This window comes from Schistocerca serialis, chromosome 10 (assembly GCF_023864345.2).
Source record: "Schistocerca serialis cubense isolate TAMUIC-IGC-003099 chromosome 10, iqSchSeri2.2, whole genome shotgun sequence".
Classification (NCBI taxonomy): domain Eukaryota; kingdom Metazoa; phylum Arthropoda; class Insecta; order Orthoptera; family Acrididae; genus Schistocerca; species Schistocerca serialis.
The window spans coordinates 183,406,410-183,426,498 of NC_064647.1; the positions used below are offsets into that span (position 1 = coordinate 183,406,410).

Sequence of the window (20,089 nt, forward strand, 5' to 3'; positions counted from 1 at the left end):
ATATTACACTTGTCTACATTCAGATTCAATTGCCATTCCCTGCACCATGTGTCAATTCGCTGCAGATCCTCCGGCATTTCAGTACAATTTTCCATTGTTACAACCTCTCGATACACCACAGCATCATCCGCAAAAAGCCTCAGTAAACTTTCGATGTCACCCACAAGGTCATTTATGTATATTGTGAATAGCAACGGTCCTATGACACTCCCCTGCGGCACACCTCTTACTTCGGAAGACTTCTCTCCATTGATAATGACATGCTGCGTTCTGTTATCTAGGAACTCTCCAATCCAATCACACAATTGGTCTGATAGTCCACATGCTCTTACTTTGTTCATTAAACGACTGTGGGGAACTGTATCGGACGCCTTGCGGAAGTCAAGAAACACGGCATCTACCTGGGAACCCGTGCCTATGGCCCTCTGAGTCTCGTGGACGAATAGCGCGAGCTGGGTTTCACACGACCGTCTTTTTCGAAACCCGTGCTGATTCCTACAGAGTAGATTTCTAGTCTCCAGAAAAGTCATTATACTCGAACATAATACGTGTTCCAAAATTCTACAACTGATCGACGTTAGAGATATAGGTCTATCGTTCTGCACATCTGTTCGACGTCCCTTCTTGAAAACGGAGATGACCTGTACCCTTTTCCAATCCTTTGGAACGCTACGCTCTTCTAGAGACCTCTACGGTACACCACTGCAAGAAGGGGGGCAAGTTCCTTCGCGTACTCTGTGTAAAATCGAACTGGTATCCCATCAGGTCCAGCGGCCTTTCCTCTTTTGAGCGATTTTAATTGTTTCTCTATCCCTCTGTCGTCTATTTCGATATCTACTATTTTTTTTATCTGTGTGACAATCTAGAGAAGGAACTACAGTGCAGTCTTCCTCTGTGAAACAGTTTTGGAAAAAGACATTTAGTATTTCGGCCTTTAGTCTGTCATCCTCTGTTTCAGTTTCATTTTGGCCACAGAGTGTCTGGACATTTTGTTTTGATCCACATACCGCTTTGACATAAGACCAAAATTTCTTACGATTTTCTGCCAAGTCAGTACATAGAACTTTACTTTCGAATTCATTGAACGCCTCTTGCATAGCCCTCCTCACACTACATTTCGCTTCGCGTAATTTTTGTTTGTGTGCAAGGCTTTGGCTATGTTTATGTTTGCTGTGAAGTTCCCTTTGCTTCCGCAGCAGTTTTCTAAGTTGGTTGTTATACCACGGTGGCTCTTTTCCATCTCTTACGATCTTGCTTGGCACATACTCGTCCATATTGTACTACTATTAGAGTTTCTTCCCAGTCAGTTCATTTACAGAGCTCAAGAAGAATGACTCCTTAAATGATGACAATGATGATGATGGTGATGATTAAATATGTACGGTCATATGTCTCTTGAATGAGATTTTCACTCTGCAGCGAAGTGTGCGCTGATATGAAACTTCCTGCCAGATTAAAACTGCGTGCCGGACCGAGACTCGAACTCTCGAGTTCGAGTCTCGGTCCGGCACACAGTTTTAATCTTCTAGGAAGTTTCATATGTCTCTTATTCACCCCCAGGAGGTAATCTGCGTACCCCATCAGTCTGCATCTACAATTTGAAACGAGACTCGTCCGACCAGGCAACATATTTCCAGTCCTCAACAGTCTAATGTCGGTGTTGATGGGCCCAGGCATGGGGTAAAGCCGACCCGTGTGGCCGAGCGGTTCTAGGCGCTACAGTCTGGAACCGCGCGACCGCTACGGTCGCAGGTTCGAATCCTGCCTCGGGCATGGATGTATATGATGTCCCTAGGTTAGTTAGGTTTAAGTAGTTCTAACTTCTAGGGGACTGATGACCTCAGAAGTTAAGTCCCATACTGCTCAGAGCCATTTTGAACCAAGGGGTACAGCTCCATATCGTACCATCATCAAGGGTACACGAGGGGGCCTTCGGCTCCGAAAGCCCATATCGATGGCTCGCGGGCTGACACTTTTTGATGACCCAGAATTGAAATCTGCAGCAATTTGCAGAAGAGTTGCACTTCTGTCACGTTGAACTCTTCAGTCGTCGTTGGTCCCATTGCTGCAGGATCTTTTCCTGGCCGCAGCGATGTTGGAGATTTGATATTTTGCCGGATTCCTGATATTCACTGTACACTCGTGAAATGGTCGTACGGAAAGTTCCCACTTCATCGCTATCTCTGAGATAGTGTGTCCCATTCCTCGTGCCCCGACTATAGCAGCTTGTTCAAACTCACTTCAATCTTGCTAACCTATTGCTAACCTACCATTGTAGCAGCAGTAACCGATCTAACGACTGCGCCAGACACTTGCTGTCCTATATACACTACTGGCCATTAAAATTGCTACACGAAGAAGAAATGCAGATGATAAACGGGCATTCATTGGACAAATATATTATACTAGAACTGACATTTGATTACATTTTCACACAATTTGGGTGCATAGATCCTGAGAAATCATTACCCAGAACAACCAACTCTGGCCGTAATAACGGCCTTGATACGCCTGGCCATGGAGTCAAACACAGCTTGGATGGCGTGTACAGGTGCAACTGCCCATGCAGCTTCAACACGATACCACAGTTCATTAAGAGTAGTGACTGGCGTATTGTGACGAGCCAGTTGCTCGGCAACCGTTGACCAGACGTTTTCAGTTGGTGAGAGTTCTGGAGAATGTGCTGGCCACGGCAACAGTCGAACATTTTCTGTACCCAGAAAGGCCCGTACAGGACCTGCAACATGCGGTCGTGGATTATCCTGCTGAAATGTAGGGTTTCGCACGGATCGAATGAAGGGTAGAGCCACGGGTCGTAACACATCTGAAATGTAACGTCCACTGTTCAAAGTGCCGTCAATGAGAGCAAGAGGTGACCGAGACGTGTAACCAATGGCACCCCATACCATCACGCCGGGTGTTACGCCAGTATGGCGATGACGAATACACGCGTCCAATGTGCGTTCACGCGGTGTCGCCAAACACGGATGCAACCATCGTGATGCTGTTAGCAGAACCTGGAGTCACCCGAAAAAAATGACATTTTGCCATTCGTGCACTCAGGTTCATCGTTGAGTACACCATCGCAGGCTCTCCTGTCTGTGATGCAGCGTCAAAGGTAACCGCAGCCATGGTCTCCGAGCTGATAGTCCATGCTGCTGCAAACGTCGTCGAACTGTTCATGCAGATGGTTGTTTTCTTGTAAACGTCCCCATCTGTTGACTCAAAGATCGAGACGTGCTTCCACGATCCGTTACAACCATGCGAATAAGATGCCTGTCATCTCGACTGCTAGTGATACGAGGCCGTTGGGATCCAGCACAGCGTTCCGTATTACCCTCCTGAACCCACCGATTCCATATTCTACTAACAGTCATTGGATCTCGACAAACGCGAGCAGCAGTGTCGCGGTACGATAAACCGAAATCGCGATAGGCTACAATCCGACCTTTATCAAAGTCGGAAACGTGATGGAACGCATTTCTCCTCCTTACACGTGGCATCACAACAACGTTTCACCAGGCAACGCCGGTCAACCGCTGTTTGTGTATGAGACATCGGTTGGAAACTTTCCTGATGTCAGCACGTTGTAGGTGTCGCCAGCGGCGCCAACCTTGTGTGAATGCTCTGAAAAGCTAATCGTTTGCATGTCACAGCATCTTCTTCCTGTCGGTTAAATTTCGCGACTGTAGCACGCCATGTTCGTGGTGTAGCAATTTTAATGGCCAGTAGTGTAGGTGGTGCCGACCGCAGCGCCATATTCTGCCTGTTCACATAGCTCTGTATTTGAATACGCGTGCGAATACCAGTATCTTTGGCGCTTCAGTGCAGATAGCATAAAACGAACCATGGTTACAAGAGGCATATACCGAACCATAAATTAAACTTCAATCGTTTATCAATACAGTTACAGAAAGGACAAGCAAGTTGCTACATGAACATCGCAGAATCAACACAGTGAAATGTAGATTGCCCGAAGCTATTTGTATAATAGGAATATAATAATTCCAATCCCAAAGAAAGCAGGTGTTGACAGATGTGAAAATTACCGAACTATCAGTTTAATAAGTCACAGCTGCAAAATACTAACACCCAGCTGCAAAATACTAACGCGAATTCTTTACAGACGAATGGAAAAACTGGTAGAAGCCGACCTCGGGGAAGATCACTTTGGATTCCGTAGAAATGTTGGAACACGTGACGCAATACTGACCTTACACCTTATCTTAGAAGAAAGATTAAGGAAAGGCAAACCTACGTTTCCAGCATTTGTAGACTTAGAGAAAGCTTTTGACAATATTGACTGGAATACTCTCTTTCAAATTCTAAAGGTGGCAGGGGTAAAATACAGGGAGCGAAAGGCTATTTACAATTTGTACAGAAACCAGATGGCAGTTATAAGAGTCGAGGGACATGAAAGGGAAGCAGTGGTTGGGAAGGGAGTGAGACAGGGTTGTAGCCTCTCCCCGATGTTATTCAATCTGTATATTGAGCAAGCAGTAAAGGAAACAAAAGAAAAATTCGGAGTAGGTATCAAGATCCATGGAGAAGAAATAAAAACTTTGAGGTTCGCCGATGACATTGTAATTCTGTCAGAGACAGCAAAGGACTTGGAAGAGCTATTGAACGGAATGGACAGTGTCTTGAAAGGAGGATATAAGATGAACATCAACAAAAGCAAAACGAGGATAATGGAATGTAGTCGAATTAAGTCGGGTGATGCTGAGGGAATTAGATTAGGAAATGAGACACTTAAAGTAGTAAAGGAGTTTTGTTATTTGGGGAGCAAAATAACTGATGATGGTCGAAGTAGAGAGGATATAAAATATAGACTGGCAATGGCAAGGAAAGCGTTTCTGAAGAAGAGGATTTTGTTAATATCGAGTATTGATTTAAGTGTCAGGAAGTCGTTTCTGAAAGTATTTGTAAGGAGTGTAGCCATGTATGGAAGTGAAACATGGACGATAAATAGTTTGGACAAGAAGAGAATAGAAGCTTTCGATATAAGGTGCTACAGAAGAATGTTGAAGATTAGATGGGTAGATCACGTAACTAAGGGCATGTTCTGAGGCATCAAGGGATCACAAATTTAGCATTGGAGGGCAGCGTGGAGGGTAAAAATCGTAGAGGGAGACCAAGAGATAAATACACTAAGCAGATTCAGAAGGATGTAGGTTGCAGTAAGTACTGGGAGATGAAGAAGCTTGCACAGGATAGAGTACCACGGAGAGCTGCATCAAACCAATCTCAAGACTGAAGACCACAACAACAACAACAAGAATATTCCAATGCGCTCTCTTCGAGTCAACACTTTAAATATCTAGGTAGCCAAATTAGAGGCGACAACAGCCTGACAAGAGAAATTGCAGCTCATATAGACAATTCTGCCTCAGTTTTCGGCAAACAGAATCACCGAGTATGGATAACACATGATCTCAGACTACAAACTAAAATTGCTGTTTTCAAAGCAATAATATTACCAACTTAACTCAACGCCTCGGAAACCTGGTTTTGTTATAAAGCTGACATTAGGAGACCAGACACATTTCATCTTCGCTGTCTGAGATCAATTATCCGCATGGAATGGGAAGACCGTGTTCGAAACACGGAAATTTTGCTTCGCGCGAAACTGCCTGGCACTGAAGCTCTCTAAATGAAACAGCAACTGAGATGGATTGGCCATATCATACGCATGGACGACAGTAGACTTCTCAAAGCGGTGTTCTACTCAGGGCTCTCATGTGGAAAGCGGCGGCAAAGTGGCCAACAACTGCGATATAAAGACACCATCAAACGCCACCTCACAGCCTGTGGCATTCCAAGCAAACTAGAAAACTACAGCAGATATACGTCTGGGACATGTTTTATTAGATTCATCAGACCTATAACAACAAAATAAATGGAAACTGTGCTTTACTGTAACCTGGTACAGTTTTGCGAGAGGTTCATATTAGCGCAGTTGTTAAATTTCAGGCAAAATCTTTTATAAGCCGTAACTCCGTAACTACACATTTGCAGACCTATGTTTATATGAACTTTTTTCTTTAGTTTTACTTGTAGAATAACATATTAAAATATTGCATGTCTTCGTGAATCACCCTCTATGTATGTTTTCTGTTGTATCAGACATGTCCGAAAGATCAGGTCCCATACGTTTATTGAAATTTCAGAATGTCTGACATTATCCAAAATAAGTTGCATCGCAATATTTTTGATGCTCATTGTGGGTTTTAGCCAAACAAAAATTCCACCAATAAGCCTCTATAACGCAGCTGATTTTCCATTTCACACCCAGTGAACAATCTTTAACCTGTAAACAAAAATCTCACTGTAACGATAATTTATCCTCTTTACACCAAAGCAACGACATAGGATGAGTTGCACCAGTCTCCTGTTTGCGTTGTGACGACCGACACATATTTTACATGTAATTTAATAAGATCATGCAACAATGTGCCTTATTTTATAGTGTGATCCTCTACTTTCAGCCATGTACTGCCCTTTCTGGAGTCACGTCCTCGACTTCTGGAACATCAGAAACGAGCCGAATATCCTGTTCTACAGCTATGAAGACATGAAGTCGGTATGTATATATTGCGAAGCCCATATAAATTCTAAGACAAAACCGAGGGAGGTGACGCAGTGGTTAGCACAATGGACTCGCACTCGGGAGGACGACGGTTCAATCCCGCGTCCGGCCATCCTGATTTAGGTTTTCCGTGATTTCCCTAAATCGCTTCAGGCAAATGCCGGGATGGTTCCTTTGAAAGGGCATGGCCAGCTTCCTTCCCCGTCCTTCCCTAATCCGATGAGACCGATGACCTCGCTGTATGGCCTCCTCCCCCAAACAACCCAACCCAACCTCTAAGACAAAAAAAACATACATCATGAAGGAATTGTCCGAACTGGTCAGAAATCGGTAGGTGTGATGCACATGGACAGTCGTTATCTCAAGTATCCGAGCGACCTGAATTGCATTTCGCCTGATTCGCATACAACCCTCATAACGCAGCTGTCTAGCAGGTCCTGTAATCGCTCCTCGGTACAGTGGTTTGACTTTTGAAAATGGTTCCAACAAATCACCACTAGAAAACACTGCTCTGTATCGCAATAACTCAAGATGTAAAGTAATACCACGATACGACAAATGTCAGGGAACACCTTATCACAGATAAGACTGTCCTTAAGGCTTGTAAGCTCACATTTATTGCAATAAATGACATACCTGAAATGTTACTGCTCTCATCATTACGTCAGATAAGTAATGCACGTAGTAAGTTCGTCCTATTCATGATTTCCTCATCAAAGTAACATACCGTACTTATTATTTAACACACGATGAGATTAAAAATTTAAGTTAGTCACGAGCTGCTAGTTGAGAATATGTATGAACTTCAAATGACACGACGAACCGTCTCCGTCTGCATATGAATTCAAACCCATGTCATGCAGACTAAGCAATGACTGACGGAAGCTAACAGTCATTCCTGACTAGGCATACAGAGAGTGATATATCTCGATTTAGACAGTATCAGTTAGGAAATATCATCTTTAAATTACATAACGTAAACATTTTTAACGGACGCGAATTCCTACTCAGCATCTATTGTCCCTGTTAACGAACTACGAGAGATGTTAAATATTGCTTCTTCACAAGTAACTTACTTGAAATGCCGTGAGGTAAACCTGTGTGTTGGGCAGGGATCGAACCCAGAACCTAATCGGATTGTTATCGAAACACAATCAACTGTGACATATCAGATTTTCTCGGCAGTAGCAAGATGTTTTAACTGAAATGACGAGACGAAACATTAATTTTTTTTCCCCAGAACTCCAACCAAGCCCTATCGCTGTTATATTCTAGAGAAAACGAACGCTGAATATGGGTTTGTTACACCAGCAGCGACATGTGAGCATGTTTGAACTAGAAATAATATGACGAAGAGTTCAGTGCTGACTGGTAATCGAACCACACAAATATCGTTGTTGACAACACACAAATAGACGTCAGATACCTAATTTTTCTGCACCAGCAGCACGTAATAACATCCTTGAACTTACAGTGATCTCGCAAATAGTTCTGTGTCTCACTGGGAGTCAAAAACGTCAGATATCGTTAGTGTTGACAACGAATGAAAATACATTAAAAATCAAAATTATTGTCCAGCAGAAGATAGGTGTTCTCATGCTAGAGCTTGATAATACATAATGAAAACTTTAGCGCCGAGCCAGGATTCGAACCCATTCACGCGCAATATGTGGAGATGTTGAGGGATCTGCAATTTTGAACAAACAACAAATTGTAGTCGAGCTGTATTGTCACGAAGGGATCAAATTCCGCGTTAAGGGCGGTCTGAGTTACATTCCCCGTTCAGAACCAATTTTATCGACATACAGAAGCTCAAATAAAAGATAGAATAAGTGTCCTGTGACTCTACATAGCGTTTGTTTCGTCACTAGAAATAAATAACTAATATAAGAAAGATTACTGCTGATAGAGTTTCTACGTGACGCGACTCCTGACTTGATTGTGGTTCAACCTAACGTCTACTTGGTAGAGAAGGAATATCATGTTTAACGTGAATTTCAGACTACAATGCCATCATAACTTCTTCACTTGGCGCAGCCAGAAGAGAATAGAATCCGTCTCTCCCTAACAAAAATCATTGGCAGAAGTTGAAATCGAACCCATACCTTGAGTATATGAATCTATCAGCAATCCAACAGACCACTAAATCCTCTTCTCTGCTACTCATTTTTCTATTGCAATACCGTTGCGCCACACTGGATGAGAATTATGACACACAGGCCCCCTGTAGTGGTTTGCAGCATGTTCAGAACATTCATTTACTTGGTTGACCGAATCGCCATGAACTAGCTGCCTCGACTATCCAGTGCATACATTCGACTCTATTTTGCAATCACCGAAATAAAATCACGTAACTGCCACCTACAAAGAACTGCGATCAGTGTTGGAAGCAGAAATTTAAATAGGAAGTGTTCCTTTCCACTTGAGCTACTCTATTGCGCTATCTGTTTGTTGAAAATGTCGTGCTGTGCAAAAGAAAAGCTGTAACTGTCTGTCTCTCAGAAGTCTACATCTGGCCTTGTGCATTATCTCACAACACTGTGGAATGCAGAAGTTCTGGAGGAATTGTTGTTGACTTCTGGAGCAGCTGTAGCTACGGTCCAGTTATTAGTGTAACGGTAAGTGCAGTGCACCGTAGACAAAACGTCGCGAGTTTGAACATTCACTGCTACATTTTTCAAACGCAATTCTGCTGTCTGCTGAAGTTATCAATCTAATGGAACTTTGAACATAATTCCCTTCACTTCTCAACCCAAAATAGTCGCATGTGGAAAGAGGGCCAATTACTGCGCATTTTCAGGTTTAATAGACGGCCAGGCAGTAGATGCATCTCAAAGCTTTTGTATTATGTATGGGGAGAGCACAACGTGCCAAATACGTCAGAAAAGTATTTTCTACATTAGCTGCCGTGTGGTAGTGGCATTTTATTCTTCTTCGAACCTTGTTTGACAGCTTTAACTCAGAACAAGTTTTCTACATGTAATCAATAAACTGCGTGTGAAGTGTCAGACTGTTAATAGATAACATCAGAGAATTCGCATATAATGTTGATGATTAATTTCTCTCTCATGTCTACTATTGTTTAAACAACACTGAAAGAAACCCTACGAAAATTGTGCACTGTATTATAAGAAATGAAATAAAGCTACCCACGATAACCTTACGACGAAAGTCTGTTTTAATAAAGCTGAGTATCTGTACACAAGCATGCCTCTATCGGACCAAATTAGTAAAATACTCCTCACTTAGATTTCGATTGGGTCTGTGTTTAATTGGTATGCTGTGTCATACTCAAGAGATATGCAAATGTAGCATTTCATAAATAAAGTTATGTATTCCTAGAAACCCAAAATTTGCTTGCAACGGAAAGAGGCATTACCTGTTGTGCAGCATTGTAAGTTTTTCACCATTGCACTACAAGCCGAAAGTATTTTCTTGCGTTTTCCTTATCGATATCTGATCTGACTCCTTGTAACTCTTTCACAGAAGGGATAAAAACGTTGCAGACAGCGTTACTGGAACCGCGAACCAGAACAGGCGCTTTTTTTCAGGTTACCACAGAGCTAGCGAAAAGGTATGTGTGTGGGATTCCTATTACAAGGCCAATAGTGGATATAACTCGTAAATTGCTATTTAAAGGTCAAGATTAGTTGCGATTTCCACGTGCAAAGACTTTCCTGGGCTGAAAACCGTAAATTTACTATCTTTTGTTACACCTCAAGCGATAATAACTCAGATTATTCAATGGAAATGACAGGAAAAATCAAGCAAACTTTGAGGCTTAATTCCGTGCACACCAGGAAATAACTCGTCGATCACAGAGTTGCCAAACATACCTTGCCTTGTTGCCAAATCTCAGTTACAGTACCAGGAGGAAGAAGAGGAACCGATGTGTTCCTACAGAGGGCTGGAAAGTGACCATAGGTGGCGTCTCAAAGACACGGCTGCTATGGATTGGAATACATAATGCATCTGATTCACATTTCTGTAATAAGGTTTAGGGACGGGAGCGTAGTTACTAACGAAACTCAGAACTGACTGAAAACTAAGCATCATAAATCAGTAACTCTCATAGTTGTTTTTATATTTCTTTCATAATTGTACTCAAAACTTAGAAACTCATTCACGGACCTTTTTGTGCCTTGCTGATAGTCGAGCACAACAAGAAAATAAAAAAAAGGAATGTGTGTGTGTGTGTGTGTGTGTGTGTGTGTGTGTGTGTGTGTGTGTGTGTGTGTGTGTGTCTGTGTGTGTGTGTGTGTGAGAGAGAGAGAGAGAGAGAGAGAGAGAGAGAGAGAGCCATAATCCGTAGGTAGTGGTCATCCACTACAGTAGTAGCTCTTGGGCGGCCTGAAAGATGCATGTCTCCTGTCTCTCTCTATCTCCATCATGTCCGAACAACATCGCATCGCTTTGGTTCACTCCGAGACGCCTGGACACTTCCCTTGGCCGGCCGCTGTGGCCGAGCGATTCTAGGCGTTTCAGTCCGAAACCGCGATGCTGCTGCGGTCGCAGGTTCGAATCCTGCCTCGGGCGTGGATATGTGTGATGTCCTTAGGTTAGTTAGGTTTACATAGTTCTAAGTCTAGGGGATTGATGACCTCAACTGTTAAGTCCCATAGTGGTTAGAGCCACTCGAACCATTTGAAGCCATTGAGGAGTGCGACAATCTGGACCAACAGTGCCTTCTTGAACTTGTGGATAGTAGGTCACAACGAATACAGGCATCTATCTACATCTACATCTACATCTACATCTACATGGATACTCTGCAAATCACATTCAAGTGCCTGGCAGAGGGTTCATCAAACCACTTTAACAATTCTCTATTATTCCAATATCGTATAGCGCACGGAAAGAATGAACACCTATATCTTTCCCTACGAGCCTTGATTTCCCTTATTTTATCGTGGTGATCGTTCCTCCCTATGTGGGTCGGTGTCAACAAAATATTTTCGCATTCGGAGGAGAAAGTTGGTGATTGTAATTTGGTGAAAAGATTCCGTCGCAAGTAAAAACGCCTTTCTTTTAATGATGTCCGGCCCAAATCCTGTCATTTCTGTGACCCTCTCTCCCATATAACAAAACGTGCAGCCTTTATCTGAACTTTATAGATGTACTCCGTCAGTCCTATCTGGTAAGGATCCCACACCGCGCAGCAGTATTCTAAAAGAGGACGGACAAGCGTAGTGTAGGCAGTCTCCCTAGTAGGTCTGTTACATTTTCTAAGTGTCCTACCAATAAAAAGCAGTCTTTGGTTAGCCTTCCCCACAACATTTTCTATATGTTCATTCAAATTTAAGTTGTTCGTTATTGTAATTCCTAGGTATTTAGTTGGATTTAGGCCTTTAGATTTGACTGATTTATCGTGTAACCGAAGTTTAACGGATTCGTTTTAGCACTCAGGTGAATGACTTCACACTTTTCGTTTATTTAGGATCAATTGCCAATTTTGGCACCATTCAGATATCTTTTCTAAATCGTTTTAAAGTTTGTTTTGATTTTCTGATGACTGCATTAGTCGATAAACGACCGCGTCATATGCAAACAAATGAAGACAGCTGCTCAGATTGTCTCCCAAATCGTTTATATAGATAAAGAACAGCAAAGGGCCTATAACACTACCTTGGGGAACACCAGAAATCACTTCTATTTTACTTGATGACTTTCCGTCAATTACTAGGAACTGTGACCTCTCTGACATGAAATCACAAATGCAGTCACATAACTGAGACGATATTCCATAAGCAGGCAATTTCACTACGAGCCGCTTGTGTGGTACCGTGTCGAAAGCCTTCCGGAAATCCAGAAATACGGAATCGATCTGAAATCCCTTGTCAATAGCACTCAACACATCATGTGAATAAAGAGCTAGTTGTGTTTCACAGGAACTATGTTTTCTAAACCCATGTTGACTGTGTGTCAATAGACCGTTTCCTTCGAGATAATTCATAATGTTCGAACACAATATATGATCCAAAATCCTGCCGCATATCGACGTTAACGATATGGGCCTGTAATTTAGTGGATCACACTTACTACCTTTCTTGAATATTGGTGTGACCTGTGCAACTTTCCAGTCTTTGTGTACGGGTCTTTCGTCTAGCGAACGGTTGAACATGATTGCTAAGTATGGAGCTTAAGTATCGGCATACTCCGAAAGGAACCTAATTGGTATACAGTCTGGACCAGAAGACTTGCTTTTATTAAGTGATTTAAGTTGCTTCACTACTCCGAGGATATTTACTTCTACGTTACTCATGTTGGCAGCTATTCTCGATTCGAATTCTGGAATATTTACTTCGTCTTCTTTTGTGAAGGCATTTCGGAAGCCTGTGTTTAGTAACTCCCCTTTTTCAGCACTGTCTTCAATAGTATCTCCATTGCTATCGAGCATTGACTGTGTCTTGCCGCTAACATACTTCACATACGACCAGAATCTCTTTGGATTTTCTACCAGGTTTCGAGACAAAGTTTCGTTGTGGGAACTGTTATAAGCATCTCCCATTGAAGTCCACGCTAAATTTCGAGCTTCTGTAAAAGATCGCCAATCTTGGGGATTTTGTGTTTAAATTTGGAATGTTTGTTTCCTTGTTTCTGCAACAGTGTTCTAACCCGTTTTGTGTACCAAGGAGGATCAGCTCCCTCGTTTGTTAATTTATTTGGTATAAATCTCTCAATTGCTGCCAATTCTATTTCTTTAAATTTATGCCACATCTGGTCTACACTTATATTATTAATTTGGAATGAGTAGAGATTGTCTCTTAGGAAGGCGTCAAGTGAATTTTTAACTGCTTTTTTGAATAGGTATATTTTTCGCTTATTTTTAGGGGATTTGGGGATTACAATATTCAATCTCGCTACGACAACCCTGTGTTCACTAATCCCTGAATCGGTTTTGATGCTCGTTATTGACTCAGGATTATTTGTTCCTAAGAGGTCAAGTGTGTTTTCACAACCGTTTACTATTCGCGTGGGCTCATGAACTAACTGCTCGAAATAATTTCCAGAGAATGCATTTAGCACAATTTCGGATGATATTTTACTCGTACCTCCGGAACTGAACATGTATTTTCGTCAACATATCGAGGGTAAATTAAAGTCACCATCAAATGGTTCAAATGGCTCCGAGCACTACGCGACTTAACTTCTGAGGTCATCAGTCGCCTATAACATAGAACTAATTAAACCTAACTAACCTAAGGACATCACACACATCCATGCCCGAGGCAGGATTCGAGCCTGCGACCGTAGCGGTTGCTCGGGTCCAGACTGAACCGCCTAGAACCGCACGGCCACTCCGGCCGGCAAAGTCACCCCCAACTTTCATCGTATGAGTCGGGTACGTGTTTGAAATCAAACTCAAGTTTTCTTTGAACCTTTCAGCAACTATATCATCAGAACTGGGAGGTCGGTAAAAGGATCCAATTATTATTTTATTCCGGTTGCCAACAATGACCTCTGCCCATACTAACTCACAGGAACTATCTACTTCAATTTCGCGACAAGTTAGACTATTTCTGACAGCAACAAACACGCCACCACCAACCGTGTTTAACCTATTCTTTGGGAACACCGTTAGGTTCCTCGCAAAAATTTCGGCTGAGCTTATATCCGGCTTTAGCCAGCTTTCAGTGCCTATAACGATTTGAGCATCAGTGCTTTCTGTTAGCGCTTGGAGCTCTGGTACTTTCCCAACACAGCTACGATAATTCACAACTGTTATACCAATGGTTCTTGTATCTACGTTCTTCCCGTGTTCAGCCTGCACCCTTTGTGACTGAAGCCCTTCTTCTGTTTTCCCGAGTCTCTCTAGCATGCGTCGATGCAAGAGGACTTGCTACTGGGTATTAGAGGTGCGGTGTGTACAGCAATCTAGACCACCACCTCTGAAGATCTCGCTGTATGGTGGTAAAACATTCAATGTGTGGTTTTCATGAGCAACAAAAAAGGCGGAAATTATGTTTATGTTGATCTCTATTCCAATTTTCTATACAGGTTCCGGAACTGTCGGAACCGAGGTGATGCAGAACTTTTTTTGATGTGTGTATTTTTCTCCTTTTACCTTCTTTTTGTTCTTCTCCTTTTCCATCTCATACTTTCATTTGTTCCATTGTGGAGATATAGTTTGCAAACTTTTGCCTATATTTAGCATCTTTCGTCGGTAGCTGTGTCTGGTTCGTGAGGTATACTCTGTAGCCCAGATAGGAGTGCTCATCTTGGTCACTAGTTAGATAATGTTGTCCAGGTGTTTCTCTTGCTTGTGGAACAATAGTTTTCGTCTGATTTCGGTGAAATCATTAAGAAACCCCAGTGTCAGACACTAAGAGGGAGGCACTGCACATAATAGTGAATTTTACTTTTGAAATTTCGATATACTGCGTTCCAGAAAGTGACGAGAAACGTACGTCTTGTAAAATTATCAGGACCACACAGAACTTTATGAACTCTCATATCTTCCATGCATTACTCGTGAAAGGAACAGGAAAGGGGAAAAACATAGTTATGTCGATCTACGCTTCAGGAGCGTAGAGGTTGTAGTATCCCCATCAGCTGCTCAGAGGTGCTGCATTTTGTAATTATCAGTCGCTTTCAAGGGCACAAAAAGCATTTCTTGTGGGACGATTTGCTCTCAAGGACAGAGATGTCAACTATGTGAAGTACATGTATTTGAAACACAAATACAAAATGCAAAATAGCAAACTTTATATTGTAATTGAAATACTTTTTTTGCAAAAAACGTTTTCTGTTTCATATGAATTACTTAAAATAGAGATATTTTGTATTTGTAGAGTGCGAAATGCTAGTCTTCAATTTTTTTATTTCATACTTCAAAGTTTTTATTCATTTAATGAGCAATTTGTTTAAACAAAAATGGTTCCACGGCAGATACAGATGGCGCAATATGCACTGAAGGTGTACCTGTCAGGTGAATATAACCATGACACTAATGATTAGAAAAGGCAATAAGGCTTGAGTAGACATTATATGTCTATCATTATTGTTTGTTTAGTGTAAAATGTACCGAAATCAACCGATAACGCCAAAAGAATTGAATGAAGGAGGGAATGAGGTCGCACGCATTACATTTGGAAGTCTTTAGAGCTATTTATAAGGCCTGATCTCAAAGTAATTCATACAAAAAGGTTTATAGTGCAGCCATGTCAAAATATCAAGCACTTTGGAATCTGTGTTCAAGTTTACCTAAAGCCTATGAAACTTATTTAGGATCACCTGAAAAGTCCTCTTTGTATACATGTCTAACATGTGGAATTCATACTATAATTCTGTTCAAGATCTACTCACAGTCAAGGATATTGTAAATGAAACTTTAAGGAAACTCTGATTAGCAGCTTTTAAAGAAATTGAAATACAATTTATTAACAAATACATAAATAGTTCAAATTCTATTGCTAATGGCGTCGGAATAAGGGACTCAGATACCTACTCAGGATGTCTTTTGCCTGAGCTAATGAGAATGGAAGGAATGCTAAGCAGCTTGCAACAGGATAGACCTATACATTGTGGTGTGGTCGTAGAAGTTATTAAAGGAAGTCTTAATCGGCGTTTTGAGAGATTCTTCAAATTGATGGAACAAAACGCAAAGGATGGCACATTAGCATCTGTAGCTTATTCTTTTTTCGAATGAAAGTGGGTATCTGAGGCGAGCAGAGTATACTTTAAGGAACTATTTATTTCACAAGTGCAGAAGATCAAACAAGAAGAAGAAGATGGGAAGAACTTGCAAAAACTTAAAAAGAAAAACGTTTGATCCTTATTATATGTTTGTTGAGGACTCTGAGTCTTCTGTAGACCAGTGATAGTGGCAACACTACAATAGATCTGGAAACAATGCAATATTTAAAAGATAATGACAATAGTCTAGACACCTTGAAGAGAAATCCAACTGTGTTACCAATTTGTGCTCCTGTTGAACCGTTACTTTCGTTTGGTGGAATAGTAATAAGGCCACATAAACAGGACTTGAAAACTGAAATATTTGAGCTATTGTTGGTGTTACAGTGAATTAAATGGCATGTTACTTTTTCACTAACTAGAGGTATTTTATTTGAATAAAGGTATCTTTGAAAATGTGTATTTTCCGTTTTGTATTTAAATACTTTTACTTAAAATTATTTTGAATTTACATTTGAAACAGAAAAATGGATTGGCACCCAATATTGCAGTCTCATAAAGTACATTACACGAATTGCTATCAGTCACAAATTGCTGCTATCAGTCACTCATTGCTGCTATTCCAGTAACGACACTTCTTTGGACACTGACTTTGTAGCTCCCGCTACTGGTTTTCATTTCATGCCAAACTCTAAACAACTTTGACTTCAGTTACGGATTACACTTTCGTATCGGGACTCGACAGAAAAAATGTGTACACAGCTGTCAAACAGATGCTTTCTCTTTAACCGTTTGAATTTCAGCAGCCCTTTCACATTTCTTTGCAGGATCTGACGTCTGTGATCCTCAGACTGGGCGCGTTCCTGGGGAAACCAGTGCCAGAGGAACAGCTGCCCCGCATGCTGGACCACCTGAGCGTGGAGAAGATGCGCGCCAACCCCAACGCCAACTACCAGCCAATGGTGGAGCACCTGCGTAAGGAAGCCGGGCTGGTGCCGGCCGCCTCTCTAGGGAAGCACTTCATCCGCTCTGGCATCCTGGGCGGTGGCCTCACCGGCTTCTCTGACGACATGCTCCAGAAGATCGACGACTGGACCGAGCAGTGCCTGCAGGACTCGGACTATACCGGCCCCAGCTGAGGGCGCCCCTTTCTATCCCACACCTGTAAAATACTAATAAATACGTTTCACTCACCTTTACAGTGTCTTGAGTGTTTCATTTGAAAGACTTTTGGGGGTGGAGGCGAGAACCTTCTACTTTTGTGTTTGACCTATGTTATTCTGGTTTGACTATGGCGAATGAGGGGATGGAAATCTGGCATTTGCCTTATGGCCAGGAGAAATCTCTGTTAATACCATGGCTGCGACTGACTGAGCACTGAAGGAATTTTGTGCCTTTCCTATAAAAGCACAGACTGCCTCATTTGATGTTGACTAGACATTTGGTTTCGAGCTGAAGCTAGCATATCATCACCACGATATCGACGAGTGCTTTGATCTTATCTTCCAGTTCTATGCCAAGCACCTTGTCGTCTTCTGTTCTATTGCCTGCTGTGTACCTGGCCACACATAGCCACTTCTGCCTCTGGCCCGAGACCAGCGACGAGTGGGTAATCTTTCCCTAGCTGCTCCTCCACCAGACAACAGGCACTGAGCAGTGTAAGTGCTCCACTGCTTTGTCAACAGTACAGCCACTGCCTTCATGAACTCAAGGTCTTAGCATTGCTTTGATGGCGTCACACTTTCAGTGGGCAGTGAGGAGGGAGATTCATATGCAGATGGAACTCAAAGTCGTTTCATGTTATTGAATTATCTGATACAAAATATAAAATTAACCAAACTCAACGGTTTTGCATTCCCAGTGTTTTGAAATGCTGATGAATGATTAAACATTGGAAATTAACAACATAAACATGCTATGAAAGACATTACAAAAAAATTGTTCAAACGGCTCTGAGCACTATGGGACTTAACTGCTGAGGTCATCAGTCCCCTAGAACTTAGAATTACTTAAACCTAACTAACCTAAGGACATCACACACATCCATGCCTGAGGCAGGATTCGAACCTGCGACCGTAGCGGTCGCGCAGTTCCAGACTGTAGCGCCTAGAACCGCTCGGCCACTCCGGCCGACAAAGACATTACAACCCGTGGTCTGTTTGTCGTATGTAGAATACAAGTATATTATTTTAGCACACTACTTCGTACTTAGTATTCTTGTTACTATATGATTTAATGTTGCAGACATATGCATACATTCACGCATACATTAAAAATAAATGGTAAAATTCAAATGATAAAATATGGTATACAACTTTAGAACAGTGGTTAACAATTGTATACCGTCAGGTAAAAGACCAGATAGTCAAAAATGCAGTTTTTCAGGAAAGGCTAATAAACCATTTTTTCGTATTGTTATATGACAAACTGATTCAAAATGACTAGCAACTTACTAACAGGATTCGTTTTATCTTTGTAATGCATGTAATCTCCGTATTTCAGATAAGCTGTACTGAACAACAACCGACTTCTGGATAGTATTTTAATGTAGACAAAAATCAAAAGACACATGACATGAACAGAGTCGCAACTGTCTTGAGCTAATAGAGAGTAACAGCAAGGACAAGATGCATCATGATTCCGTCAGTAAGCTACACTTCAGATCAGTAATGGTACCTATGTACTGATACAAATAAATACTTAAACCTTTCTTTGAACTTCTGTGTGGTAAATGGAGATTGAAAGGACAGCAAAAAATGGTCAACATGTGTGAAAAAAAGTAAATGAATGAAAAAATGGAAGTAAATGGAGATTGATGAAAAATGAGGATGACAAGGAATAGATAACAATTTGAAATTTTTACATGTGTTAAATGGACAACATACAGCAGACAGCAAAGAAATGTACTAAATGTTGTGTATTGAAGGACATTGCAGAATATGAGATAAAGTTAGATAAAGCTACATTGATTTGTAAAAAATGTATAAACGAGGATCAGCTTAGTAGATATTATTCAAACAAAAACAGTAACAAGAGTAACATATTGAATAGTACCGATGATATGGAGCAGATATTTAAAAAATGTGATACAGTAAAAAGTGTAACAGAATATGGGAAGCAATTAGGTAAATCTAGATCAATTTCCAAAAAGTGCTTAAATGATGATCATATGAGTAGATATTATATTAAAGTGACTAACACTCAAAATAGTATGGAAAACATGCAGAAGGATATAGACAACAAACAAGATAATAACCCATAGTATGGACAACAGCAGTAATACTGAAAGGTCGAAAATATGTAATTGATTCAATATTATAAACAATTTAGATTGTTTTGCAAAAAATCATGGAAACATAGTATCAATTTGCAGTGACTGTAGAAAATTAAGAAAGTCCGCAAATAAAAATAAATATTACTCAACCCAAAACAGATTTTATAACTTACTGAAAACTGTAGTAATAAATGGAAGAAGACAGAAACAAAACAATTACAGATCTATTTTACAAGAATAAAATGCATTACCAGGATACAAGGAAAAATTAAATAGTTTGTTAGATGAAAAATACCAAGTAGAGTGTTTGGATTTAATTGTACTTAAAACGGTTGTGTGAAAATTACTGTTTACGATAAAGAATAAGACGCATTTGTAGGATTAAAAGAGTTAACAAAATGTAGTACAGAGAAATACATAAAAAAGATTTTTAAGGCAATTAACAAATGTTACAAGGAGAAAACGATTCGGAGTCTAGCGAAGAAACAGAAAGCTGTGTTCAAACCTACCTGTTGCAAATCTCTCTTTTTTTTTCACTGATCGCTGTATTCAAATTTCTGTCTGTGTCTTGATGTAACGTCCGTTTGTAA

The 20,089-nt window shown here is 41.1% G+C and overlaps 1 protein-coding gene across 1 annotated transcript in view; it reads left to right on the forward strand.

The window, feature by feature from the left end:
- LOC126424655 (luciferin sulfotransferase-like) overlaps positions 1–17,364 on the forward strand; it is a 63,910-nt gene extending 46,546 nt beyond the window's left edge. Inside the window, exons 5-6 of the mRNA XM_050087386.1 lie at positions 6,489–6,583; positions 17,053–17,364. Coding sequence (XP_049943343.1) covers positions 6,489–6,583; positions 17,053–17,364 — 407 coding nt within the window. The remainder of the gene's footprint in view (positions 1–6,488; positions 6,584–17,052) is intronic.
- Positions 17,365–20,089: the final 2,725 nt, after the last annotated feature.